Raw genomic sequence first — 27,599 nt, forward strand, 5'->3', positions numbered from 1 at the left:
TACACACCCAGAATGCACGTCCCACAGCTCCCTAAACTCAGGCATCACTAGTTGGGTGCACCGCTGGGGATTATTCATTAGGTGCGACAGGCATTTGATCCCATTACCCGTGGTTTCCATTGAGACGCATGTCGCGATTAAAATTTTCGTGGTGGGCCTCACATGACATGTACGCGTTACCAGCTGCCACGCTGTCAAGACGCGCATGCAATTGGAAATAAACCAGCGTTGCGGCAGATACCCTCCCCTGCGCTAAAATCCTAGTAAGATACCGCCAAGTAAAAGGTGAAGATCTGGCCACGTCATACTGTCGTGAACGGCAGCTAAACGTTGACGGCGCCTTAGACCATCCCTTGCTGGAAAACGATGACAACCCTAGAAGGATACCGTAAACATTTTCTGGGAGCCCTACCATCTAGCTTCCTCAAATGAGCTTTTTCGATCAAAAACTATAACTATAGATTCGTAGCAGTGAGAGACCGGCACATCTTCGATTGGATCGGTTACGAGAGTAGAGTTGAGAGCAGCTTGAGAAGGATTTATTCATGCGAGGTGCTCGTTGAAAATAGCTAAAAAGAGTTTGACGCTTTATGGACCACACATATTTTTTGAAAAATAAATAGAGCCGTCAACTGAGTTGCATCTTTTGTCGTGCATCATTTGAGAGGCTTTTTTTTGAGAGAGCAATGAGGTCGTTCCTCCCACTTTGCATATGCTTCTTGGTTCGAATTATTCTAGATGCACTCACATGTGAGCCGCTGGTTAAAAAAAAAAAAAAATTAAAATTGGCTGCCCTCAACTCTTGACGGCCGTCAACCGTGGAGGCGGAATTTGATCCATTTCAGATACCGTTGCCCCGCGCTGCCCGGCTTTTCGAGCCGAGTGGCCCGATCCCCACGCGCCCGGTTCCGACGGTCAGGATCGCATATGTGAGGCTCTGTCCCCCGTATATAATCCCCCCAGTCGCCGTCGAGATTTCTCCCAAGTGGAGAGCGAGATCGAGCTCCCGTCGTGCCTGGGAGAGCAGCCGTTCCGGTGTCCCTGCGGAGGAGGATTAGGGTTTCGTCGCGAGCGATGGCTGAGCACTCGGAGGAGTCGAGCTCGAAGCCGGAGTCGCTGATGGAGAAGATCGTCGGCAAGCTCCACGGCGACTCATCCTCCTCGTCCGATTCGGACAACGAGAAATCGAAGCCGTCCGCCTCATCCATCAAGGCCAAGATCTACCGCCTCTTCGGGCGGGAGAGGTCCGTCCACAACGTCCTCGGCGGTGGCAAGCGTATGGATCGCCTCCTTTTCCCATCGCTCCTTCAATCCCCTCCACACCATCCGCTGCCTTTGATTTCTTCATCTAGGTTAAGCAAAGTATAAATTTCTTTTTTGTTTTTTTTTTGTTGGAAATGTATAATCGGATCCCATGTGGTTAGGTCTACCGAGATGCTTCGAACTGAGTTCTTTGGTGTGATTTTTTCCTTATTTTAAATCTATCTCGATCGCCTAAATGGGTACTCTCTTTCTACTACTGGGAAGTACTTAGATTTTCGGGTTTTCGAAACCAGTGGAGGAAAACTATATCATGCCGTTTTAAGTATTGTTGATCTTTATCTTGTTCACTTCCATCGATTATTGTGGATTTAAAGTGAAAAACCCTACCTTGGTTTGGATGCCACTTGTTCTTTATTAAAATCTTTTACCTCGATAATTTTGCATTCATCTTTATCACAAAATATTAGTTTTTCTGAAATCATGATTTTTCCCCTTAAATTTATTAAGGTCTATCACTGTTGCAGCTGCTGATGTTTTCCTGTGGAGGAACAAGAAGATCTCCGCCGGAGTGATTGGTGGGGCCACCGCCGTCTGGGTTCTGTTCGAGCTGCTTGAGTACCATCTGCTCTCTCTGGTCTGCCACTGCCTCATTCTCTCACTGGCCATTCTCTTCCTCTGGTCCAATGCAAGCACCTTCATCAACAAGTGAGGTCTTTCTTTTAAAAATACAAACTTTGGATTCTTTATGTCCAAGATTAGATCTTTAACTTATTTTCCATCTGTTTTCAGGGCTCCGCCACGCATACCAGAGGCGAGCATTCCCGAAGACCTGGCCGTGAATGTTGCGCTCTCTCTGAGGTATGAGATTAACAGGGCCTTTGCTGTTCTAAGGGAGATCGCATCAGGACGGGACCTGAAGAAGTTCCTTGTTGTATGTTGATTCGACTTGTGCCTCCCTTGGATATTAAATAACATTTTGCGAGCCTCGGTTTATGTTGTACTGAATGATACACATCGTTTCTTAGGTGATTGCCGGACTCTGGGTTCTTTCGATCCTTGGGAGCTGCTGCAATTTCTTGACCTTGTTCTATACCAGTAATGATATCTTTCAATTTCCCAGTCTTTGTGTGTTAAAATCCTGTAGGTAGTTTTTGGTTTTTAATGCATTGAACTTCTAAACTTTTTTGGATCTCTTGTGAATGAAATAAAACAGTGCTTGTGACGTTGCATACGGTGCCAGTTCTGTATGAGAAGTATGAGGACAAGGTCGACTCATTTGCGGAGAAGGCAATGGCAGAAATCAAGAAGCAGTATGGGGTGTTTGATGCCAAGGTTCTAAGTAAGATTCCCAGGAGCCCATTGAAAGATAAGAAGCACTAGAAGGAAGAAGACATTCTGAGGTTGCAGTAGGTTTGCACTCTGCAGTCAATTAGATGTGGTTTTCTGGTCAATGTTGTGACTGTTTATCCTTTATCGGTTACGGCATTTGTTTGCACATTTTACAAAGTGTTTGGTTTCTCAATTTAAATAAATCAAGCTTGTCTAAATAGTACTGATTCTTAGCTTTCATGTCATGGATTGTTGCTATGTATGCATGTAGTCTGTGCACTTGCCTGTATGCTTCTTTTGTTGACAAGTATTGGTATGGTACAAATTTCTTTCACCATTGTCATAGTTTAAGCTTGCTGCCATGTTAATGTTTCTGAAATCTGCTTTCGGACATTGACATCATAACAACAAAGGGGTTTTAGTAAGCTATGACATGGACGATTTGGCATATATGTATATCTTGTTGGCGTCCATGAGCCAATGTTGCATTTGTCTCTGAATTCATATGCAATCAACAAAACCTTTGCTTGACAAATACTAAAGAGTGTTGCAAGCATCTGCATATGTCATGGATGAGTGGTGTTAAGAGTATTTCAGCCTAATTTGAAATAAGCCGAAGATGAGGCATGAGGGTATCAAACTGTGTGCGCGAAGTATTTGTGTATCATGTATCGAATGCTTCTTTAAAGCATGGTTTGATTTAAATTTTGTCCAATTTATGCTTGCAAGTACCTAATTCATATATGACTTTACGCCCCCAAAACTGCTGCAGTGTGATCTTGTTCAATTGATCTTGCTATGATACATGAAAAATTGAGTTGAAGAATAATTGTAGAATTAATTTTTCTTTTGAGATAAAAAACAAAAGATTTAGTAGCATAAAATAGAATCAATGGTTTTAATCGGTCAACTTGTTGGGTTGTTTGGCAAGTGATGTATCTGGATACGGTTTGTTTTATGACAGGCAAACACATCCTGTGACTTTTCAGTGATTCATTGAGAATTTTGTATCGAACTATATATTGTCCCATTTCTTCTTTTCTTTTACTTTTCCCTTTAAGAGTTTCCAACTCTTAAGCATTGAGGATTCCAAGCTTTTGCCCCCGTTATATCTTCTCTTTGGATCTGGAAACAACGGCAAATCTATTCCAGAAATTGGATTGCAATCTAGGAGTCCATGGTCTTCAATTAAACTTGGGGTTTAGTCCATAAATTAACTTTTCAAATGGACGTTTGGTTGCTGGCAAGGTTACGTGTTCATAGTACTGAACTTTATGAGCTATGTAGCTGTTAATGCAGTAGAGAGATTAGTTACGGTATCAGTTGATTCAGTTGATTTATGCGAAAGTTTGTTGTTGATTGATTTCGTCCTGGGGCAAGGCCAGCACTTCCAGGGAAGTATTAAGTTTGCATCAGAAAAGAAATTCTCACTTCACAAAAATAAATGTTTGTGCTAGGGGCATTGGAATAAAGTAAGATTATTTGGATATGAACCATACCTTGGTATGAAAAGTTATTCCATGCTTTATCTTTGTAATGTGAAGGGTTATTCTTTGCTTGGAATTGGACCTTCATGTTATTTGGTATAGATTGGATGGTGCTATCTTGCATACGGTCTTATATGGATGGTATGTGGAGTGATTGCATGCGATATCTCCATTCAAATCCTCTCAAATTTTGATAGGATGATATGGGTCTCATATCGATAATCCGAGCTATTGAATATGATTTACTATCTTTAAACAGCATGTATATTAAAAGTCATATAATTTGGAGGCCGTTAGTCTATACATAAGTGATCCGAAAAAAAAAATAATTTGACATTATTTATATTATTTAATTTTTTGACTATCTGATACATAAATTAGGAATTTCTAAATTACATGATTTTTTATGTCTACTGCTACTAGATTACATCTAATTGCTCGAATCATCGATGTGAGATCTCCTTCATTCAATATATCTGTCTGGATTCAAATAGAGATCCATTCGAGTATAGCCAAGTCTTTCTCTCTCTATGTATCTATGTATATTTGTGCATATATTTGTAAGTATATATTTGTGTTTATGCGTTTATAATATATAAATTGATATATTTGTCTATATAATTTATATATACATAGATGTATAATGACTTAATAATATCAAAAAATATTTGACGGTAAAAATAACATAGATAAATGTAGTAGACATATAAAGATGGTAAAGAATTTCAACCATACTCATGTTTATCATTTATACAATGCGCACTTCGCCTCCTGCAGTAACAAAATATGCCGAGGCAGCAAGCATCGTTGGTCAATTCGTGCCTTTATTACCTCCGTTTTCCAATTCCTTCGCCTTGAGAGTAGTTCCATTAACCTTGAGAGTAGTTCCATTAAGTTCAATTTTGGTGTTTGCCACTCCGGTGCATCAACGTAACCATTACCCACAAGAGATGGCTCCTTTCTAATATTCATGAATAATGACCATGTGTAATCGAGTACCTCATCACCTTAAGAGCTCGTTTGGTTCGCGGAAAATATTTTTTCTTCTAAAAATATAATTTCTGAAAAATAGATTCTTAGGAAGAGGATGCTTCAAAAAGTACTTTTAGCATATTTGGTTGACCATGGAAAAGTGACAGATTTTCAGAGTGCTTATGTTTGGTTGATCATCTATTTTTCTGAAAAAATTATGTATAATTCCTATTATACCTTTAATAAAAATTAGGTCTTTAATGCTGAAGGGCCATTTTGAAAAAAAATAAAAATGGAATGATTTCTACCTCATGAAAAAGTAACTTTTTCATATTTTTCATAGGAAAGACTTTCTCATGAAATGTGGGAATCATATTCCAATGGAAATATAACTTTTCCATCTCTCTCCTTTGAAAACTCTAACCAAACAAGATGCATCTCATTACTTTTCCGTTGACCACACTTTTCCTCCTTTTTTCACGAACCAAACGAGCCCTAAGATTGTGATGCCATTTCCTTCCTACATTGTGGACCCACCTTAGTAGCTCCATTTGCTCTACCTCTTCGAAGATTCTAGTATCTCAAGATGTTTTACCTTATAACTCTGCTTGTAGCCTGAGCACCTCAGTACTCATGAATACTTTCCACCCCGGACTTCCCTTTTGGAACCGATCTTGTAGATCTTCATCCTTCACAAGCACCCATCCACTGATGAGCAATGCTTAAGTTATTCAGCATCGAGCATATTCTTTCTGCAACACGCTCTCCACTAGGAGTCTTTAATCAGCACACTAGACGTCTTGTTCTTCTAACATTAGACTTCCATACCTTTATATCTTTCTTAGCATTGATAATCTTATCAGTAGTCAACCATGCCCCAGCACTCTATTGAATGAAAGCTCAATAATCCATCTTGATACTGCATGTCCAATTCACCAAAGTAGGACAGAAAATAGAAACGGAATGAAAAATCTGACAACGGAAGATGTTTTGCGCACCGGATATTCATAAGAGTTTGCATCATATATTAGAATTCGAATATGCAGTCCTTTCATTTTTCATTATTTTCTTGAAAGAACTTGCCGTACCAATTTTATCGTATGTCTTTGAAGAGACGAGCTTAGAGTTACGTGGAAGGGCATCTCCTATGCGAGTCATACTCTGGGTGCGGCATACATTCACCTTAAATAGTACTCAGCCACGGTGATCGAGTGGATCCGAGGTTGGCGCAATGAGACAAGCGGGCAATCACTTCTCTACGACATTCAGAAACTAGTGAGAGGGTGTGGCTCCTTCGCAGCTCAATCCTTCCAGGCCTCTCATATCTACGGGAAGACGAACAGTGTGGCCGACTGGATGGCCTTCTTCGAGGCTCAATACTCTGAAGGGTTTCTTTGGGAGAACCAAGCAGCTATTTTTGTTCTCTCCATCAGCTTCTTTTTTCAGATTTTATTAGCTGTACTCATGCATGTGTGGTGTGAGGCGTCGTTGTATTAAAAAAAAAAAAAACTTGTAGTAAGACCAGCATAGGCTGGACTAGGAAAACTTGAGGAATGGCAGCTATTGGATGGTGACACGTGGATGGCTTAGATACATCCTGGTCTGGACAATTACTCTGGCGGACTGAAGTCAAAATCCTTCGTTCAACAGTCTTACCCCTCAAACACCAACTAGCGTGGTAACTAAAATTATCATGAAACTTGAATCAAAGGTACAACTAATGACGCAAACTTTTTCTTGAAGAATAGATCTCGCCAAAAGAAGCGTCATTCAAGTCTCTCATGATCCCATTCTTGGATTCCATCCGGTCTACTCCCGTGGAACGGTAGGCACAACCAAAACGCAATCCGGAAAATCCAATGTGTCCAGCGGCGGCAACAGGTCGGGTGGGGTCTCTTTTGAGTTCGGTCAGAATCGTATTGGATTAAAACAAGATCCAACATCCATACCGTATTTCAGACAACGGATCTGTACGGGTTAGCGGGCGTGGGTCGAAAATTGCTAACCCTATCAGCATCCGAAACTAGGTTTATGTGTTCGCGTCCATGTTGTGGGCCCCTCTTTCGTCGAATGGTCGTTGCAGCCGAGCCGTTGTTTCAAAGACGGAGATTATTTAACTCGTCCTCCGTTTGCAGGCGCACGCTACCATCTGATCTCCCTCGCCCGGATCAAATCTCCGGATCCCCACCCTTTTCTCGGCTCCCCTTTGGATGATGCCTCGAAATTGTTACCTTTTGGCGATGAGGGAGGGACGGGAGGCGATGGGGTGGCCGAGCGATGGAGGAGCGCGCTTCTAGATCTATTCATCCGGCCTTGAACCGCTTCTTTTAAGCGATCCGCTCCCCCTTTAATCGTTCTCCTGATAGCTTTCTTGGGGAAATGGAGGCATGCCGCTGTCTTGCACTTCTTTTGGCATTAGGGTGCCTCTTCGAAGCTCTCGACGCCAGCCCCGGTGACTTCGATCCGCTCTACAGGTTCTCTTTCTTTTTGTTGATCGCCTCGTTACTCATCCAGAAATTCTTGGAAATCCTAGTTTGCATCAATCTTTAAACAGCGTATTGTTCTCTGTATGAATCTGTTCTTCCTCCAAGTAATTTATGTTAACGAGGATTTTTCTTTAACATGATTTCTCCTTTGAATGATGAGTTCTTGGTTGATTTGAGTTCAAATTGACTTTTCTACTCCTGGATTCCTGAAAGATTGATGAAAGTGACGATTTTGTTTTTTTGTCTTTTCTGAAAGAAAAAGAAACCAAGTGAAAGAAATGTAATTGTAATTGGATCTTCGTTTGTGTTCGGATCGATCTTGTTTTTTTTGCCCATTTGTTCTTGAAGGTACTCTAGACCCAATTGTCATTTTGTTTTGGTATCATGGCAACTGATCAGCCTGAAGCATCGCAGGACGTCTCTTCTAGTGATATAATATTGTTTAGAGATTTGCCGAAGGGTGGGGAGGATCCGATCGTTGTCTTCTCAAGATTTCTTCTTGAAATGTATTTGGGTTTTCTTTCCCGTTACTGTATTTGATGCTTTAATTTTTTCCCTGATTTTCTGAGAGAGAGGGAGCAATAGCGTATCTAGAGGTTGAATAGGATAAGAAAGATAGCAGTTTTTATGAGTACGTTTGTACTGATAAAAGCAGCACCAGGGTGGAAGCTACTACAACAAACCCATGGTATGTTCTGTCGAGATTTATCGAGGAATTCTAGATTGGAAGATCTGTTAGGAATTCTCAGCTGCTACTGAAACTAGAAAATTTCAGTGATAGCTCCCATCCCTTTTTCTTTTGGGATTCATGGGGCTGCCTTCTTGTGCGCTGTTATTTTGCTGAACGGACCATGCTTGACTGTCCCCTCCAGCAAAGCCGTTCCTTTTGACTTATGTTTCATGATTCCTAGGTGGATTCTTAGCGAGGTCATACTCTTCCATTTGAAGCTTTTGTTACAAGGACCAGATGTTACAATGTGTATTGCCTTGTTACAGTTAAGGAGATAACATGCATGACTTTATTATATGCCTTTTATTTGACGATTAAAACTAAAACGAATATTAGATGTCACAGATCTATCTTGGTTTTTACGGTATTTACATTGTTTTATGTTCAATCATTCTTTCTTTTGATACATGAATTATGTGAAATCCTTATTTTTTTTTGTAGGTGTTGTCACTTTACATAGATATTTAAGATTTTAATAAATGGTGGATGTATTTGACTCATTAAACTGATCTACATACTTTTAGGTTTGTATTATACAAACCCACGAAGAAAGAAGGTTGAAAATTCTAGTCATGCTTTATGGTAGTACATTATAAGCTTTAAGTCCTTCACTTCTTCTTTTTTTTTTTTTTGCCAGTCATGAGGGAAATAATAACTTTGCATTTATCAGGTCTTTGTAGGCACATCCACAAGAGAAAGATCAACTGAATGAAGAATTTTTTCTCTTTAAATATGAAACATGAATAATCTTATTCATTACTACGGCACTGTCTCCTTGTATACAAGTGGAGAAATAGTATCTAATGTGCAATGCAAACCTTTGTCACATCTATCTCGTTGTCTATGTTAGCCAGCACTTTCCCTTAGGCTTTTAGTTATGGGCTTATGGAATACATTTTGGTTGATATGTGTCAATTGTCCTCTGCTATTGTTTCTTCTTTTGTGTGATTCATGGTGAGGGTGTAGCTTTAAAACTCGTTTTTGGTCCTGCGGAGTAGACAAATAGAAAATAAGAAAAAAGTTTCGGTCAAGAACAAAATAAGAAATAGAAAAAACTAAGAGAAATAGAAAGAAATCAAGGCAAGTCATTTCACATCATTTCACTGTATTTTGAGTTATTTAGAACCATAATTTCTGCGGCTTGGCTTGTTTAGGCTGAAATTAAATTGTTTTGATTATGCAAGCTAGGTGCATTAGATATATCAAGGACGGTCCAATCGGATGCAAAACTCCAACTAAAAGAATAGCAGATCTAAAAGGAAAATATCTGTATGTCAAGAATAGGCTAATTTAGATGAGAAGTTCAAATTTCAAACATAAATGCTTGTAATAAATTGAGTCAATTTATGTACTCAAACTAAGAAAAATGAAGCCTATGCATCGAAATTAGGCTGGCTAGGTTAAGAGTTGCAACTTATATAATGCTCAAAATGCAATAGTTTATAACTTATATTTTCTGGTGAAAAATTACTTTGATTTAGATATTGAAACCTAACAGGTCAGAAGAAAACTCTCCACTCATTAATAGATCCATGAGATGATACAAAAAAAAAAAAAGAACAAGCAAACCATACATATCCATCTTTTTCCTTTTTTTGAGGAAGCTCAAACTATAATATCAAGACAAAACCTAGATAGATATAAAATCAAATCCAATTGACTCCAAAGAGCAAATTGGACATCCGCATGCATCTCTAGATATTTCAAGGCTATGTATAGAATATAGATAAAAAGGCTATAATGAAGCTTTAGAGGCATGCATGCCCACATTCCATGCTGAGATAATAATTATTAAAAGCACATCAAATGAATGCATTGATGGACAAATTGCACTTACCTATCATAATAATGAGGACCGTATGAAGGACATTTTAATCATCTCAAGTAAAGATTCCAGGTATATATATGTATGATTCATACACATATGAATAAAATAACACAGATGAATGTGTAATTGAATAGTGTCGAGAAACTTCATAAAACATCGAAGACACACACTTGTTAAAAAAACACCTCGAGTCAATTTGGACTGAAACTGCCGAAGCCAACTGATACCGACAAAAAACTGACTGAAACCAAAATTTTTGGTCAATTTTAGATTGGTCAATTATGACCGAAACTGCCGAAATCAACTGAAACCGACAAAAAAACTGACTGAAACCAAAAATTTCAGTCATTTTTGGATTGGTATGGGCAGCGACTGATACATTTCAGCTGAAAAGGGTCAGCCTTGGCTGAAAATCAAACCTTGGGCAGGGGAATAAGTTGTTCTTTAAATGATGTACTATTGTTTGTATTAGATAGAGGTGAGTTCCTTGCAATTCCTTGCTAATTTATTCCTCTTTTAATTTCTATAATTGAATTGTTTTTTTTTTTTCATTTTCCATTGTGATTTGCTAGCAATCGAACATGGATCTTTTTCTATTCCAAACAAAGTTTTAGTGCATAACAAGAAATAAATATTATAATGGTGAAAAGCACCAAGTTTGGTATGATCAGCTACTGTATTGATTTTAATTTGTTTCTTTCTATTGTTTTTTTCCAGATGTTATGATATTATGTCATGCCTGCTTGGGGCAAATAATAATTTTGAAGTTGGCAATCATGAACAAAATTCAATATTATAAATAAAAATTGTGCAGAAACAAAGTATAGATTTCTGGGGGGGTCTTTATGAAAGGTTAAACCATTGGGGGAGAAAAAACAAGAAGCACGATTTAGATGTTGACCTTGTTTACAGTTGACCTTAAAAGGAAAACAATTTAGATATGGATCTTGTTGAGAAAAAAATGACATTAGAAGGGATATTCTTATGTTGTAATTGACTCGGATCCCCCATCTTATCAAGGAACAATGATTATCATTTGAATGATTTCCAGTGTCAAGAACCTTAAGGGATCTACATTTAATACTCAGTCTTCCCAAAGAACCTGTGGATTCCCAATTTATATATGATCAAGAAAATCACTTGTAGGGTTACATGGTGTATGATGGAGTTGAGTTGGAACAGTTAATTATTGATGAGATTTCAAAAAAGATATTGTGACAGAGGTTTCTTCGAATTTCATTCCACGAATGTCAATTCTTTTGGCATATGAATATCTGTCTTTCAAAAGACACACGTGGGTTGTTATAGATAGATTTGATGAATCTTATCATTGTTATATAATTGAAAAGGCTTAAATAATAGGACAGCTCGTAGCATTAGTTTCTAATTGTCTGCTTCTATTGGACTGGGAGTAGTCAAGCTGCATCACTGGATTGTCGGAAGTACAGAATTTGGAGTTGATCCATTGTGCCTAGATGCAGTGCACAACTAATCCATATGAGTATAGTACTTGGTGATTTTGAAATCTGTGCAATAATCAATCATATGCTTGATATCAATAATTAAAAATTTAAACTGCAACCATTGCAGGATAGTGTTATATACATATGCGGACATACATGCATGCATGCGCGCACACACACACACATATATATAATTGTTGCGGGATTTTCACCCCGGCAACAGCCTTAGTCTCAACCGAGCCGAGCAGAAAGAGACCGCGTCCCCCACGAGGTATTGTCCGCTTTGGGCGCTCCGGTCCGCGCGTCCAGCGCTGACGGAGGGAGACGTTTCCGGCCCGCGCGTCCAGCGCTGACGGGGGGATTGCCCTCACGGTTTTGTCCCACAAAAGGGCCCTCGTGAGGAAAAGGCTTCGCCCTCCTCATTATAAGGCACGGAACCTTTCCGCTCTAGCCGATGTGGGACTAAATTCAAGGCCCCCTCCCCCCCCCCCACAACAATAATGTATATGTATATATATAGAGAGAGATAGATATTTATGTATATGCCTATATATATATATATATATATATATATATATATATATATATATATATATATATATATATATATATATATATATATATATACACACACATACACCTATCATGACTTAGAGAGACATGAAATTGAGCATGATTCCTACACAATGGAGAACTGATGTAGACAGAATCTGTACACAAGAATCAGTGTGGTTTAGTTTCATGGTCTGAGGTTGCAATAAACATCTAAAGTATTTTCAGGATATCGCCTTTTGGTTCAGAAGGATATCTAGCATCCATTTTTGGGTCAGAACAAGTCATCTTTATCTCTGGTTTAGCGTATATGGAATTGTTTTGACACTGACTCAGTCTTCCATGACATCAAGTGTGTTGAATGAAAATCTAACAATCAGGTTCATATATACTGGCTTAAGTTTTGCTGATATGCATGATAAAATTCTGTCATCTGTTGATTTAATCTTGTTTAAGGAAACCCTCATGCATTATATATTGAGCTTGAGCTTCTATGTTCAGGAAAATATATTGGCAGATACCTGTGGTAATCAGAGATATGAGATTGCCAAATTGTATATTGAGTTCTAGCTAATATTGAGCAAAATTAGTTCTGAATTTGTTTCCTTGCATTTCATTTCATTACACATTTCCTTTTGCTTCGTTTCGTTTTCATTTGTGGATTCCACCACCTCTTCCTTCTAAATCATCTTTTGACAGTTCAACCCTAGCTACTTGCGGAAAATGATTTTTGCATTCGTTCTTCAGAAATTTGTATTCTCATGTGTTTCGGCTTAATTGCCATCTGCATATTGAGGTGGGACCTCACAGAAGATTGTATGAAAAATGATCCATCAATCTGTTGATCCATCCATCCATCTATTTGGGAAGATCCTAGGAGAGTTTGGTGCAACAACCTTTAAAACCTAGCAAGAACAAACATCCGTGCTTATGCATTTATATAAATATATATGAATGAATATAGCATATATTTATCCATCCACCCATCTACTTATCTGTCTATCTATTTGTCGAGATCCATCCTATGAGAGTTTGACATGACAACCTTAGAGACCTAAAAGATCAAACTTCCATACTTTATACATTTATATAAAAATAAATATGGATGTATGTAGCATATAACAAGCTGGAGCTGCTACCTAATAGCTTGATAACCTTGGAGAGATTATGAATCCCTTTTGATATATGTGCAAGCACAAGATGGAACTCAGATTTTAGCTTTCCACAATTAGAAGAAGGAAGGATGCAAGATTTTTTTTTTTTTATATTTGGTTTTCTGTATGGGGAGTTTCGTGGTGTTCTCAGGTGATCAGAAATTCAAGAAATCCAAATTCTGGAGACTGCAAATAAGATCAGCTGAAGACATGGTGACTGTAACTTGGTCAATTTGTTTTAGGTGCTGGGTTTTGCCCATAGTCTACTAGTGGCATTACCTTTTGATATTACTTTTATGTGAATGATAGAAAATTATATGCAAATCATAGGTTAAAGGGGAGATACTTTAGTAACATTTATTACCCTGCAACTAGTCTTTCAGGAAATACCTAAGTGTTTCTTTTGTTTCAGAGCTTCCTGGCAATCATTTTAAGCAGTGAATAGTTGTAACCGGCTATAAGCTCATTTTGTGTTTTTGGTGTTTGACACTGAATTAAGTATTGAATTGGCTATATTCCTGGACCTTTCAAGTTTTAGATGTTAGCGAAAGACCCTGTTTTAGTGTTTTATCTTTATGCTGGTAAGTGATAAAGGTATTTTGGTAGTGCGAGAAATAAGCTTCTTGAACTGCCTCTTGTTTCTAATTAATATGGGCAGCTATAACTTTCCATGTCCTTGATTTTTTTTCTTAGGGTGATTTTTGGATTTTTATGAACTGGGTTGAATTTAAAATACAATGTTCCACTCTAATGACTTACCAAAACATGTTTATTTTTCCTTGCTGATATTACAAAGTCGACTCATGTATAGGACCTAGAGTGAGTTTGTTCACTTAATGACATTTCTTTGAATGGCAGAACTTGTGTCGAGCAATGTGAAAAGACTGGAATCATTGAGGACAGCTCGATCCAGCATTGCCAGTTCCCATACAATGACATACCTGTTGACAGTCCATGGTATATGCAAGAACCACTTTACCTGCAGTGGAAACAATTGAATTGCGAGAGTGACTGTCAGTACAATTGTATGATGCAAAGAGAGAATGAAAGGGGAAAACTTGGTCTCAATCCTGTCAAATATCATGGGAAATGGCCCTTCAGACGTGTCTTTGTGTTTCAGGTTGGTCATCATCACTGTTTGCTATGACTGCTTGTTTGGTCTTATTGTTCATACCTTGATATCGCTGCATATGCTTGTACTCTAACGATGATGCTACTTTTATTCAGGAGCCTCTTTCTGCTGTCCTCTCTGCACTCAATCTGTTAATGCATTTCACTGGCTGGCTGTCATTTTTCCTCCTAGTAAATTATAAGTTGCCTCTTAGGCCTCAGAGTAAGAGGACATACTATGAATATACTGGTCTATGGCATATTTATGCAGTCCTATCCATGAATACCTGGTTCTGGAGTGCTATATTCCACACTCGGTAAGCTGCTTGACTGTCCTTGTAGATGACTATGATAGAAGTTGGTAAAGAGTTGGGCGATTTTTTTCACCCTCTAATGATGATGCTTATTTGCTTTCTCCAGAGGTTTTGACTTGACAGAGAAGTTGGATTATTCATCAGCTGTGGCTTCACTTGGTTTTTCCTTCATTCTCTGTTTACTAAGGACCTTTAATGTGAAGGATGAGGCTTCCAGGGTCATGCTTGCAGCCCCAATTTTGGCCTTTGTGACAACACATATCTTGTACCTCAACTTCTATCAACTTGATTATGGTGAGCTTTCTTTTGAGTCTAGAACTTTAACCTAAGATTTAATGTCAACATTTTAAGACAATGTGACAGATCTCTAGTTGAATGCTTATAATAATCTTAGAGCATGTTTGGTTGGGAGGTGTTGGGCTCTAGAATGGGAATGGGAATGGGAATGGATGACTCCCGTTCTGGTTATTTGGTTGGGAGGAGTCCCATTCCCATTCCGATTCCAGGGGGAATAGGAATGCCCCAATCCTCCAAATCCAATCTCAGACTCTTACCTAGTATTCAAATCCCATTTTGATTTCATTTTCGATTCCAATCACGAACCAAACAGGTCGAGGAATATGACCATTTCGATTCCTATTTCAATCCATTTTAATTCTGATTCTGATTCTAATTCCGCTCACAAACCAAAAGCACCCTTAGAGCTGTGGCCTCTATTTCATGTTTGTCAGCCAGCTAGTACCTATGCTTAAAGTACCAGCTCTTCCTGGTGTATGGTGGAGGGTGAAAGTCTTGATTGCATCTATTTCTGGTTTCATTATCTCTACAGATATATCCTTGTCTATCTTGTCAGGCTTTTTGGTCTTTTGTTGTCTCCTTATCTAGCACTTAGTTGTATTGAGGTGATTAAATTCATTGTTTTATATTATCATTGTATTGCTAAGTTCATAATTATTATCAGAATGGTTATATACTTATATCGGGGCTCACCTTTCAGACACCTCCAGGCAGGTTATGAGTTTGTCGCCTAGCTAGGCCTTGTTGTTATTCCTAGAAAAGTTTGTTGAATAAAGTCTTTATCTACAATCATTGGGCTGCTATGATTTGTAGAGTTTTCATTCATGTCATGGTTTTAAAACCTAAATCTATCTCAAACCCCATTTTCTGTCAGCATACAGTTTTTTCTAGGTGCACGTAGGTCCCTTTCCTATTAGCAAGTCTAATTGCCTTCATACTGTCAGGTTGGAACATGAAAGTCTGTGTCACGATGGGTGTCACTACACTTCTGGTTTGGGCGATCTGGGCTGGTATAACTTATCATCCTTCACGCATCAAGCTGTGGGTAAATGTATTTGGTGTTGCTCTTGCTTTGCTTTTGGAGATCTATGATTTCCCTCCTTACATGGGATATGCTGATGCCCATGCTGTGTGGCATGCCGCCACCATTCCGCTCACATATCTCTGGTGGAGCTTTATCAAGGATGATGCAGTGTTCCGGACCTCGGTTCTCATTAAGAAGGTGAAGTAATCAATTGATGGTTGGAGGTTCACCAAGGTGATGTGGGACCTCACTTCTGATTGACTTGGAGTAGAAGTTCCCATGTTCCACTGTACTGATAACATTGTAATATAAATTTTTTACTTTCCTGACTTGACCCTCACCTCTGATGTTTATTAACTTTCCTGTTATTCATTACCAGATCTTATGCAGGGTTTTGGTATTCGAAACTGCCGGATTCCATTGTCCCCAGCATCCGAATTTTATTTTTCTTGCTTGTGAATTTTGCATTTATGTGTTCAAGAAACACATTATTGTCATGCAAATCAGTTGTTTTCTTGAGATGCAAATCAGTTAGTTGTTCACCATCTATTCCTGAATTTGGGAAGAAGCAAAGCATTTGGGAACTTTTCCTTTTTCTGGGGATTTTTTTTAATCAATATAGATCATCCAAAATGAGAAAGATGCGCCTTGTAAGTCTGAAAGAGGCTCTGGCCTTTAGGCAGCCGAAAAGGGGTGAGTAGGCATTCCCTGAGAGGGAGCTTTAGGGATGCGGAGCAGCCACGAAATTGTACTGATCGAAGAATGGGATTAAACAGGAGTCAGCTTGAACTCAAGTTTTTAGCTTGATTCTTAGGTTTGGCTGTTGCCAAAAGCTGATCCAAAGTGAACTGCCAACAGCCTTCTCAAAAGGCATTCCAGATATTTGTAAGAGGAGGGTCTCAGAAAGGCAGTATGGGTATTTTGAACGACTCAGTATGCTAAGCAAAGATAGCATGCCATAGCATTTGATTTTGTTCATTATAGTGAAAGCAATATAAATTCCATACTCATATTTACATTGAGTCCTCTAATCAATCTAAAAGGTAATGTACAGCATCCTCATCTTTGCAGGTGGTGAGCTCTCCTGCTTTTCTAGGCTCTTCCTCCATTTTTCAGTAATCATGTTCAGTACAGAAGGCTCTGTCATGTTATCCTTCGTTTTTGCAGCAGGACATCTAAACAGAACATTATCAGGAGCAAGGTTTAAAATAATGGCTACCATGTTAACTGTTTTGCAGGCCTTCCATTTCATTCACATCCAATAATTAAATCAAAAACTTGACATCGATAGCCAAGATGGAATTATTGATGCCTTGCTTCGTACGGTGGCTCTAAATGGATGTTACGTGGTAAATCAGAATATGCATAAAACAGGACTTCAAACTTCAAGCTTGAGCTGATCAGCTGAGGTTGAGCGGGCATAATTAAAGCTTAAAATTAAGCCGAGTTTGATTTGAGCTGGTTGAAAAAAATAGTAATATTTGGTTTAATTCGTAACTAGAGCCGATCAAACACAAATTTTAGAGTAAGCAAATTAATGTTGATATAGAAATTTAGGCTATGCACTGGATAAATTTTGGGTGCTTATACTGGATCAACCAATCTAAATAACAACTTTTGATTAGCTGTTTTGAGTGAGATCCTGAGTTGTGCTAGAAATCAAACAAATCCTAAGATGTGGTAGGAACCAAACACAGAGCCATATTGAATTGGTTTTGTATGAATTGAACTCCAATCTTACAACTTGTGTTTCTATTTTGATATGTTTGATATTTTTTTTCTCAAACAAATGTTTTTAAGATACACTAAACGTTCTATTAATTTATTAAAACAAGGCTGGTTGCAAGTCGTGCTCACGGGGTTCACGCTGCCTGCCAAAGCCCAACTACCATAAAAACCCAAAATCAAAGAAGGGAATTCCGAGGATCGACGGTGAGCTCCATCAGACGTCTCTCCAAAAACTAAAACGAAGAGAAAGCCTCGCGTTCGAGCGGCTTCCGTCTTCTCATCCTATCCGTCGCCACCCCGAGACTCGATCAGGCTCGGCTCAATAAATTTCCTCTGCGCTTGCGTGACTGGTTTTCTTTGAAGGCGAACCCTGGTAAAATTCTTTTGGTTCCTCTTTGGAGTTCCTTCCGCTCTTTTCTTTACACTTTACATCCAACAAGTTAATTACATTCCTTGTTAGCTTATCTTGGAATTATACATAAACGTGTTGGTTTAGAAAATCGAAACAAGATTTGTTTTACCATGAATGGCTTCGCTTTCCTCTTCTTCTGCCCTGCACGTGACCCGTTGCTTGATTGGGTTTAAGGACTTATGCGAATTCTTTATTTTATTTCCTTTATCAGGATTGTCTAATCTTTTTTGATCGTTATCTCTTGTATCAGGTACTTGTGTTATTTGTTGTTATGTATCTATGGTTCATGCCATCCATATGTTCGTTGAAATGCTGCTACTTTGTTATATTGTGTTAGGAATTTCTTCTCTATGTATATGATTTATTTTATTTTATTTTATTTTATTTTTTATTTTATTTTATTTTATTTTATTTTATTTTTTTGGGGGGGGGGGGTTGTCCTGCCGCTTTATCCTAAGGTATTGTCAAAACAATATCATGATACTACCTGACATATTCCTAATCTGTGTTCTCTTTTTGCTTGGCAACTCTAAATTTGAAGATATGAAAATTTGATAGTTACTGCAGTATTAGATACAAGGATTTGAACGCTGATAAGATTTTTAAGTATTGCTATTAGGATCAATTATCGAGTGAAGTTTTATTGTATTTTGAGCTAAGCCATTTTCACACTCCCCTGATTTTAAATTGGGTTGCAGAGAAGGTAAATATGACAGAACTGTTAGATTGAAAATAGGGAACCAAGAGATTTTATCTCTTTTCACTTATATTTTCCTCGTTTGCAATTGAAACTTCTGCCTGATTAATATATTAGTATATTCCCTAGTCTCAAAATGTCATTTCTTAAGTTATTGTTGAGAAATTAGGTATTTTGCTAAGTCCTTGTGAACAAATTATCATATTCTGTGCATTTATTATGACAGTTATCAATAGTATTTGTGTCAATTATTAATAATATTTTGACCACTCTTTTTCTTCAGGCTTTGTTTTGTTATTTGGATTTGTACTCAACATTCACATATTTATTAGAGATCCCAGTCATTTTATATTTTTTTTTCATTCACATGATGGTTAACAAGCTATCATCATTGCTTGGGCAGAGTGACTTGCCTCATGCTTTCCTCATGTTATGCCTTCCAGGTCTTGATCTTATCAAGCCCATTGATTTTTTCTTCACTATATACTCTGCTATATTAAACATAACTCTAGCATCTTTAAATCTTGTAAATCTTTCCTGTACATTTATGTATGACACACATGCTAGCTATTTTGTAGTATGCAAGAGTGCCTGTTCCTTCTGACCATTTCCTGTTGTTAACTTGTCTTAATGAGCAAATTAGGGTTGCATTTTGTTTCATTTATTTTTCCATTCTGTTCTCCTCCTCCTCTCCACCACAAGAGCATATTAGTAGCACCATGGCAAAGGCGGGTGCTTCTCTTATTTTCCTGTAATCCTTAGAACGAGCAAGTACTGTAGATTCTTCCTTCCCCACATATGGTCCTCCACATATGGTCTTTGTGTAGTCATACATATTTTGCATTGATCAAATATACAGGCTTCTATTTTGCAAACTTCATTTGGTCAATATTTCATTGATGACTTGAATGATACTCATGTGGTGCATTTTGATTGGATAATGGAATATATTTATCTATTTTTCATTTCGAATGTGGATTTGCATGCAAGATTGTTTTGATTTTTATAGGTATTTAAGACATTATTTACCACCAGTGATGAGGTAGTGCTCTTTATCTTAAAACTGTCAAAGCTAGGTTTTTTTTTCCTTGAGTAACCAATCATATAAAGTGTTCAACCTTGTGATGGGTATCATAATCCTAGCTCCAAAGAAATTGTAAATTAGAAACCTTATAGTGCTATGAAAAATGAAGCAGCAAAAGTTATTGTCTATATACGACCATTTTTCATGAGAACTTTTTGGCTATGTACTTTCACCATTTCTTCTAAAACTGTTAACGGGAGGCAATTTTCCAGAATAACTTACAATATAATGGCTTGTATTTTGTGAGGTGACGGCAGATGCCAAAGTTTCGTATAGGAGAAAGAAGGATGGGCCTTTCTTGCTTTGGCATACAAGCCTCCCAGTCAGTGGCTGACACATCCAGCAAAAGTGGACCATGAATCAGCTTGACTACTATAGTGCTTTCTTTGCAGAGGTTGTTTTTACATTCACTGAATGTGATGATATAGGGCTTCAGGTATACTGTAACCAGTCCCTACCCAAATGTAGGTAGAGATCTGATGTCTATTGCTTTGATATTGGTACCTTCTGAGAGAAGCATCTTGAGGAGGTCTTTGTGATTGGAATGGATGGTGATACATGTTTGATGAATGTTGACAAGACAGAAGGGTGAGGTATGTTGTGTATGACATGATTGCAAACAAACAAAGGGTGTGAAGACTTTTTGAGCATAATTGTTTATCTATCATTACACACTTTTCCTTCTTTCTTGTGTTCCATCTATATCTGTTATTTGCTATGTGAATATATGATAATTTCATATTTGTTAAATTGCTAATTTAATCTAAGCAGCTGCTAGTTATCTGTGTTGTTTACAAATGAGATTGCGTCCCATGCAGTTGCTTCTTTCTCCGGCATTTGCACTATGATTCCAGCACCACGATCGTCTGCACCACCTCAATTTCTAGCATGGCAACCTCTTCAGTCTGCTGCAAGTTCTTTCTGGCAACCAGAACATGTGCATGAGCAGCTAAGAAAGTTAAAAGAAACTATTGATCTGATGAAAGCAGTGTATGTTTCTCATTTTCTAAACATTTAGGTTATTTTTCATTTTTTTTAACCTCAATTCTTATAATCAAAATTATGTCTCGAACAGGCAGAAAGAACTGGAGGAAATTCATCGTATTAGAAGTTCCAGTCAAGATAATGCTGATAGAGATAACTTCTCATCCTTTGATCACCTATCAGAAAGAAAAATCTTGCAGTCTTCAAATGACACCATTGCTAGAGACGCCTTTCAGCATGTCGAGAATGACATTCTTCTGCAGTTCTCTGAGACAGTTAAAGCAAAGATGATCAGTTTAAATGCTCAAGAGACTTTTGCAATGGAAGCTGCAAGCTCTATATTTTCTACTCTTAAAAATCAACTTACACCTTTCAGTGTAATCACAAATCAAGCGAGTTCATGGGAAGAAAGGTTGGTGGCAGTAAAGTTAGCTCAGAAGCTGCAAAAGTCTAGGAGGAACCAACGTTGGAAGAAAAGAAAGAGAAAACGTGTTGCAGAACTAATACGTAAGGTTGTTCATGTTTCGTTTGCCAAATCAGAGCACCTCTCGTTCATCTCTAGATAAATATTGATAAGCATGCTAAAGTTATTGAGCTGTCTGTTATCTCACACCATCATACTACTTTGTATTTGTAAACAAATGATATTTTTTGGGGTGTTTAATGTTCCACAGGAGCGTGAAGGTTATGAAAAAGCTGATCAGGAAGCTGATGAATGGAGGATGAGGGAGATTGCCAATGACATTGCAAGGCGCAAGGTACCATATTATCTGTTCATTTTGATATTTTGCTATCTTATACTCATTTATTGTCATATATCAGAAAGCTCTATAGACAAGTAGTTTAAGGGGTGCTTAGGTTAAAATTTGGGCGAAATAGATTAGGGGCTGATTTCTTGAAGTGTAGGGTATATTCCATAAGCAACCCGCCGAATGAATTGGCTGTAGTAACAAATGAGGAGTGGTTGGTTAGGTCGTTGTCCGTAAATGACCCACTTCAATGTGACCCAGTTGGAGTGACAAATGGACAAAGGTTGGTTAGGTCGTTGCCCATAAGTGACCTGCTACAATGTAACCTTGTTGTTGTGACAAATGAGTAAGAGTTATTTAAGATTTTAAGTCTTCTAGTGGTAATCTAGGACAAATTGTTGGCAAACAAGGATCCATAAACCTGACTAGATGATTATGGTTATGATTTCAAAGAGGCGTAATTAGGATACAGACATGGATGTGGGAGACTGCTTATTTGGAAGAGTAAGCTGCTCTCCTGCAAATTTAGGGTTGATTTTATGGGAGCTATCTCGTGCAATTCATATTACATGGGTACGATATGATGAATCAAAGGGAAAGAAGTGCTCAGCAATGTTATAGTGGTATAGCAGTTTTTGGTGCATTCCTCACCTGCCTTATGTCTTGGTTTCTTGCTTCGTGTTGTGAATAATTTTTTCCCACTTATTTCATGCTTTTGTTTCAGATATCATTTTCTGCATCCATTTGTTAGAGTGGTAAAAATGATTCATTATACTGATTTATCGCTTTTGAAATCTCATATCTCCTGCATCTTGTGGAAGAATTCTATGGGAGATGGGAGAGCATTTCCCACAATTAGGAAACTTCATTTGATGAATTAGGACCCTAGTTTCATGTCCAGAAATCAAGGATTGTTCATGTTAGAACGTTGATGAATATGAGTAAGGCCTTGTTAGTTGAGATTGGGTGTGGAGACTCGGTGATGAGGGTGAAGGATTTTAGAAAATGCTGTTTAGAGTAAAGGTCAAACAGAGGTGAGTAGAATGTCTAGACAAGTAGGATCTGGAAGGACATTGTCAAAGTGAAAAACCATTTCGTGGTGGGATTGTGTTGGTAATGGGATGGGGGCCGACTGAAGCTCTACCTTATCAGGTCATATTAATAATCCAACAAAATAATAGCATTGAGAAGTAGAAGGGGCAAACAGTATTTTTTGGATGGAATTAGTAGCTGGTCTTTTTGAAAACATCTCAAGCATTAATTAGTATTAGCTGGACTGCCATATGATCTTGCCTTTATTTAGTTAAGACCATTTGTGGCTTTCATCCTCTGCTAAGGGTAATGTAAAATGGATATTGCAGGCAGAAAAATTGAAGGAAATCGCAAAACTCAAAGCTAACGAGGAGAAAAGAAGGCTAGAATCTGAGGTGAGACTTTCCAGACGTATATATCGCATGGATGCTTTGAATGCAATCTTGGAATGTATTAATTATTAAGCATTTAACTAATTTTTTACTATCCGAAAGCTCACAGTTGACTTCTGTTATGTTATACTTGATGAGCATGTGAGTTTTCTGTACTTAATGGTCTAGAGACATTGCAAGTGTAGGAGGAATGGACTATGATTCCCCATGTGTTTGTGTTCCTTATTCAGGATGACACCCTTTTTACATGCATGAGCCTGTATCTAATAGCTGTCTTACCATGTAACTAAATACCTTTTATCCTAGCTAGTGCTAAAGTTAGAAAGTTCCTTGAACATTTATCTCGTAGACCAGTGCATGATTTTGATTCACTTGTTTGTCTTCGACAATATACTAAGGCTAAAGCATGAAAACACTGCATGCAACGTCTTGGGCTTGATCTTTTTCTTTGAGAAAATCTTGGGCTCAATCTTATATTAACCGCTAAGCTTCATTTGCTTACAACATCTTCTGAATTTTTGCTTCGCTTTTCTGATAATATGAGTGCATACTCTACTGTGCCCAATATCTCTTTTTATTTGCAGTTACTGTCCTTTATTTGGTGGTATGTATATTTTTAGTTTAATTCCTTATAATGACTTGCCTACTTTCTAACTGTATTGAATAAACACAGGCTGTATATTCTTGTTAATCATTTCTGGCACTATCCCTTGCACCTGTTCTTTTGAAGCTAGTTTTCTTTCATGTAGAATAAATTTACATGTAATGGAAAAATGTTTTTTCCCCTCTTAACTGTTTTCTCATAGATGTTTGGTTGGAGGGTATTTATAAAGACAATTGGCGTTGGCAAATTTTGTTTTCTCAACCAATAATTGTCTAATTTCAGCTTGAGCTTGTATTAATTGTGGAGAAGTTGCAAGAGCTTCGGTCCATCAGAATTCAAAAATTGAAGAAACAAGGCATGTTCCCTTTGCTTGCATCACACATATATTTGTATTCTAAGTTTTGTATTTAATTGTTTATTTATTTTTGAATCTTTATCTTGGATCAGATCTAGTTCAGCTGTGCTGAAAAATCCAGATTTGCTCATATTATTTGTGTGCATACATTGCTAAATTTATTTAAAAAGCTCATTTCTTCTTGACTTGAAATGTATTGTTTAATAACTTTATAAGTTGAGATGGAAAATCAGTTTGGTTGACAGCTGTACTCCTTGTAGTGAGATGCATGTGATGAGCATTAGTTCATTCATTACACAAACTGGATTTTATTGCCACTTGTAATGCTGATAAAAATTGCTGCCTTTCTGATTCTTGGGATTTGTGTATGTGTGTTTGCATCAGTGCTGGTATCATCTTGAATCCTTTCTCACCCTTATAGTCATGAGAGTAAGAATTGTTGAATCTAGTGTAATGCATGTTAGCCAAATTAAACAACAGTTTCTGTTGTGGAAAAGGCCTATCAGTTGATCATCAAAGAGATTGAATGGGTTGCGGGTAAATTGAAGGGTCCAGTAATATAAGACCAATAGAAGGGTCCTGTAATATAAGATTAATTTTATTGAATTTTATATAAGCTTTTACTTGTACAGGTCATTTTCTCCCAGAAGAGGATGATAAATTTCTTGAGCGAGTGCAAGCTGCTGTTGAAGAAGAGGAGCGCCAAGCTGCAGCTGCTGCTGACACAAATGCTGCTAAGGATGCTATTGCAACAGCGGAGGAATCTAGAAAAGCTATCCACAGTGCAAACAGTGAAGCAAATGATGTAAATCATAATAAAGGTGTGGTGGTAGTGAACGAAGACCAGTTAGGTGGAATTGAAGGTGAAAGAAGTTCAGATCTAAATGCAAACCTGAAATCTGAACAACAAAAAGTTGAAGGTCAAAATTGTGGTGGAGGCTATGATTTCGTTGCCAATTTACCATTTGAGTTCTACCACTATTATCATGGAAGCAGCAATGATATGGGAACACTAATTGAGGTGATTCAATGAAATATATGTGCAACTTTAACTTTTGAGTGTACTGATTACTACCGATTATCTGTTATGTTCATGATTTGAGTCACTTTTTTTATGAGAATACTAAGTCAATTTGCAGTCAACTTTCTAAGCATGATCACATTGCTGAGACATCAGTAACAGTCGTCACAAAATTCTCAATGCATCTCTATGATATTAAATAATGCATTTCCTTAGAATTAAATTTATCAGTTTTGGCAAATCAGTTATATTGCTTCTGACTACTGAAAGTTACACCTTTTGAAACCTTTATATTTTTCCTTTTGGGGCTTTTTCTTGTTTTTGTGCATGCATGTGCCATTGGGTATATTTCTTTTGTTTCGCTTGCTCTCTCTCTCTCTCTCTCTCTCTCTCTATGTTTTTTTTCCTCCTTCCATCTTGGAGGAGGGTGTAATCTATATCTAGATAGCAAGGTCATCTACCAGTTCAGAGTTGTGGTTTCTTTTTGATATTATTAAAAAACTAAAGTTGGTCACTTTCTTGCACAAATACGCATGCATACTGTCGGTAATTTTAGATACGCACTCTAGGTGTGCAGACTTTGGAGCAACTGCTAGATGTCCTTTTACTATATCATGAAAATTTTGAACAGACAAGACCTTTTGGATTTATCAAATTTGCCCAACCATGCAAATTGTGTCTCTCGACTTCTTTCCTTTCATTAATATCTTTCTAAACTTATTTTTCTTTCTGCAAACTAGTTTGGTATTATTACAGCCTAGTGTGAGAGCACAGGTGATTTAATGTATATTTGATGATTTCTTCAATGGCACAGTAGGCAATGCCAATGGTGCTATCTTGAATGCTAGACGCACAATGGTTTGATCAGGAGTTCCATTAATGTCACTGATAGGGTGCTGTTAAGGCGTGAATTTAGTTTGTAAGAGATGCCTTTTATATGGTATCTTAAAAGTTTGACGCCCTTGTAATCTAGTTCCTCTCTTTCTCAAACTCTTCATTCTTGTGTTAAGCTCTCCTACCTTATTGAAATGCTGGCAGTCCAAAGATTATGATTTCTGCATTTTTGTGTATTTGTGATTTGATAGGTATCGTCATCATCATGTGAATCCTTATTGTATTCTATCTCATTTTCAGGTCAGAAAAATGTGGGATGCTTACATCAGACCTGGAGGAAGGTGTGTATGCTCCAACTTCCTTGTTAACTCATGTGAGCTATGCTAGAAATAGGAAGTAATGATATAATTCATTTTGATGTTCGAAATATATCCCAGCATCCAATATCAATTATATAAGGAATACAACATCATGAATTATATCAATTATATCAATTATATTCGTTCCTTTCTGAACTCTCTCGGAGGTCACCCATAACTCTTACAATATTGTCAAAAGCTGATGAAAGCTAAATATTTTATAAAATTTCTGGTTTGCATTTTCTTTCTATGATAATCTGATGCACTAAATTTTGCTTCATCATGTTACTTTCTCAAGAAATATTTGAGACATACTGTCCTTGTAAGGGCTCAGAAATGCATATGCAATGAACTTCTGAATCTCAATTATTTTTAATTATGGAAAAGGAGGAACGACCAGATAATGATTTCAAATTCAATTCTATAGTTGTTGTATATTGCTATCCGATTGATTCTGCAGGGATAACTATGTATTTCACTGAACAGTTGGTTCTGCTCTGAAACGAAAATGGCTTTTATCTGCTAGTGTTGCTTAAAATATTGCAGTTTCCGTTTCTTGTTCTTCATTATTCTTTCACCAAATCTCCCATCATTCTGCATTAAAAACAAAGTGAAAAGAAGGTTCATAACCTTTGCTTTTTTCTAATTAATAGTTCTTGTTTGGTGAAAAATTGTGTGCAGCCGGATACCTGGGCACTGGGTTCAGCCACCACAGCCTTCAGATGAAGTCTGGGCATCCTATCTTGTTCACAGCAAGCAATAACTTATTAGAGCAAGCATTGAAGCTGTCTTTCTGTGTCGTGCATCGTGGCTTTAGATGAGATGGCCATCTTGAAAAGTTCAGACGGTTGCACACGTTGTATTAGATTTTGAGATGGTTCGATGTTTAATACAATGTTTTCTGCTGCTGAAGGGATACCATTGAAATGTGTTATTGTAGCCTGATTGACACAAGCTTTATTCTTTTTTCCCTTAATGATGCGATCTCCTTAAAGAAAAACAGAATTAATTCAGCAGGGCTTGCTAAGGTGATAGTTGTAATAGTATTGTGAATTAAGCGCAGTTTTTTGAATTATCAGCCTTTGCAAGTGTTATGCAGGAAGATTTTGCTAACATTTGATGAAGAATATTGCTTTATACCCTGTTAGTCCATGTCAGGTGTGTGCTAGCGGAACCCAAACTGCTTGTGAATTTGTCTGTTGGTCTGCTTACAAGTCATAATGTGATAGAAGTTAAAGTAAGGTGTCATAGTTTGGTAATCAGATTTGTTTGATACAAATGATTGTCATTCCAGTAGCTGATTAATTTGCGAATATGAGTTTATATATGTAGTTTGCAT

The 27,599-nt window shown here is 37.6% G+C and overlaps 3 protein-coding genes across 9 annotated transcripts; all 3 read left to right on the forward strand.

The window, feature by feature from the left end:
- The first annotated feature begins 881 nt into the window (after positions 1-881).
- On the forward strand, positions 882-2,877 carry LOC103711592 (reticulon-like protein B2). Its single transcript, XM_008797842.4, has 5 exons — positions 882-1,276; positions 1,788-1,968; positions 2,053-2,194; positions 2,289-2,358; positions 2,477-2,877. The coding sequence occupies exons 1-5, from the start codon at positions 1,075-1,077 to the stop codon at positions 2,641-2,643; spliced, it is 762 nt and encodes a 253-aa protein (XP_008796064.1). The 5' UTR covers positions 882-1,074; the 3' UTR covers positions 2,644-2,877.
- A 4,302-nt stretch (positions 2,878-7,179) lies between these two features.
- On the forward strand, positions 7,180-16,556 carry LOC103711513 (post-GPI attachment to proteins factor 3-like). Its single transcript, XM_008797721.4, has 5 exons — positions 7,180-7,525; positions 14,123-14,384; positions 14,492-14,691; positions 14,795-14,982; positions 15,930-16,556. Exons 1-5 carry the CDS (start codon positions 7,431-7,433, stop codon positions 16,214-16,216), a joined length of 1,032 nt encoding a protein of 343 aa, XP_008795943.1. The 5' UTR covers positions 7,180-7,430; the 3' UTR covers positions 16,217-16,556.
- Positions 16,557-17,888: 1,332 nt separating this feature from the next.
- On the forward strand, positions 17,889-27,362 carry LOC103711067 (U11/U12 small nuclear ribonucleoprotein 59 kDa protein). 7 transcript variants are annotated; one of them, XM_008797393.4, is made up of 11 exons: positions 17,890-18,110; positions 20,188-20,324; positions 20,399-20,523; positions 20,749-20,920; positions 21,006-21,426; positions 21,589-21,672; positions 23,025-23,090; positions 23,974-24,046; positions 24,679-25,067; positions 26,202-26,242; positions 26,942-27,362. In XM_008797393.4, the coding sequence occupies exons 4-11, from the start codon at positions 20,775-20,777 to the stop codon at positions 27,021-27,023; spliced, it is 1,302 nt and encodes a 433-aa protein (XP_008795615.1). In that variant the 5' UTR covers positions 17,890-18,110; positions 20,188-20,324; positions 20,399-20,523; positions 20,749-20,774; the 3' UTR covers positions 27,024-27,362. The 7 variants fall into 7 exon arrangements, with proteins under 7 accessions (XP_008795760.1, XP_008795690.1, XP_038986204.1 ...); XM_008797538.4 differs by lacking the exon at positions 20,399-20,523 and having other exon boundaries at positions 17,889-18,110; positions 20,178-20,366; XM_008797468.4 differs by lacking the exon at positions 20,399-20,523 and having other exon boundaries at positions 17,889-18,110; positions 20,188-20,366.
- Positions 27,363-27,599: the final 237 nt, after the last annotated feature.

This window comes from Phoenix dactylifera, chromosome 9, assembly GCF_009389715.1.
Source record: "Phoenix dactylifera cultivar Barhee BC4 chromosome 9, palm_55x_up_171113_PBpolish2nd_filt_p, whole genome shotgun sequence".
Lineage (NCBI taxonomy): Eukaryota > Viridiplantae > Streptophyta > Magnoliopsida > Arecales > Arecaceae > Phoenix > Phoenix dactylifera.

What these genes read in the sequence shown, in the direction of transcription:
- LOC103711592 (XM_008797842.4), top strand. Translation starts at nt 1,075, where the DNA reads ATGGCTGAGCACTCGGAGGAGTCGAGCTCGAAGCCGGAGTCGCTGATG. An exon ending in CGTCCTCGGCGGTGGCAAGC is followed by an intron (nt 1,277 to 1,787) that starts GTATGGATCGCC and finishes TCACTGTTGCAG; the next exon opens with CTGCTGATGTTTTCCTGTGG. An exon ending in GCAAGCACCTTCATCAACAA is followed by an intron (nt 1,969 to 2,052) that starts GTGAGGTCTTTC and finishes ATCTGTTTTCAG; the next exon opens with GGCTCCGCCACGCATACCAG.
- LOC103711513 (XM_008797721.4), top strand. Translation starts at nt 7,431, where the DNA reads ATGGAGGCATGCCGCTGTCTTGCACTTCTTTTGGCATTAGGGTGCCTC. An exon ending in GACGTGTCTTTGTGTTTCAG is followed by an intron (nt 14,385 to 14,491) that starts GTTGGTCATCAT and finishes ACTTTTATTCAG; the next exon opens with GAGCCTCTTTCTGCTGTCCT. An exon ending in AGTGCTATATTCCACACTCG is followed by an intron (nt 14,692 to 14,794) that starts GTAAGCTGCTTG and finishes TGCTTTCTCCAG; the next exon opens with AGGTTTTGACTTGACAGAGA.
- LOC103711067 (XM_008797538.4), top strand. Translation starts at nt 20,775, where the DNA reads ATGATTCCAGCACCACGATCGTCTGCACCACCTCAATTTCTAGCATGG. An exon ending in ATATGGGAACACTAATTGAG is followed by an intron (nt 25,068 to 26,201) that starts GTGATTCAATGA and finishes TCTCATTTTCAG; the next exon opens with GTCAGAAAAATGTGGGATGC. An exon ending in TACATCAGACCTGGAGGAAG is followed by an intron (nt 26,243 to 26,941) that starts GTGTGTATGCTC and finishes AATTGTGTGCAG; the next exon opens with CCGGATACCTGGGCACTGGG.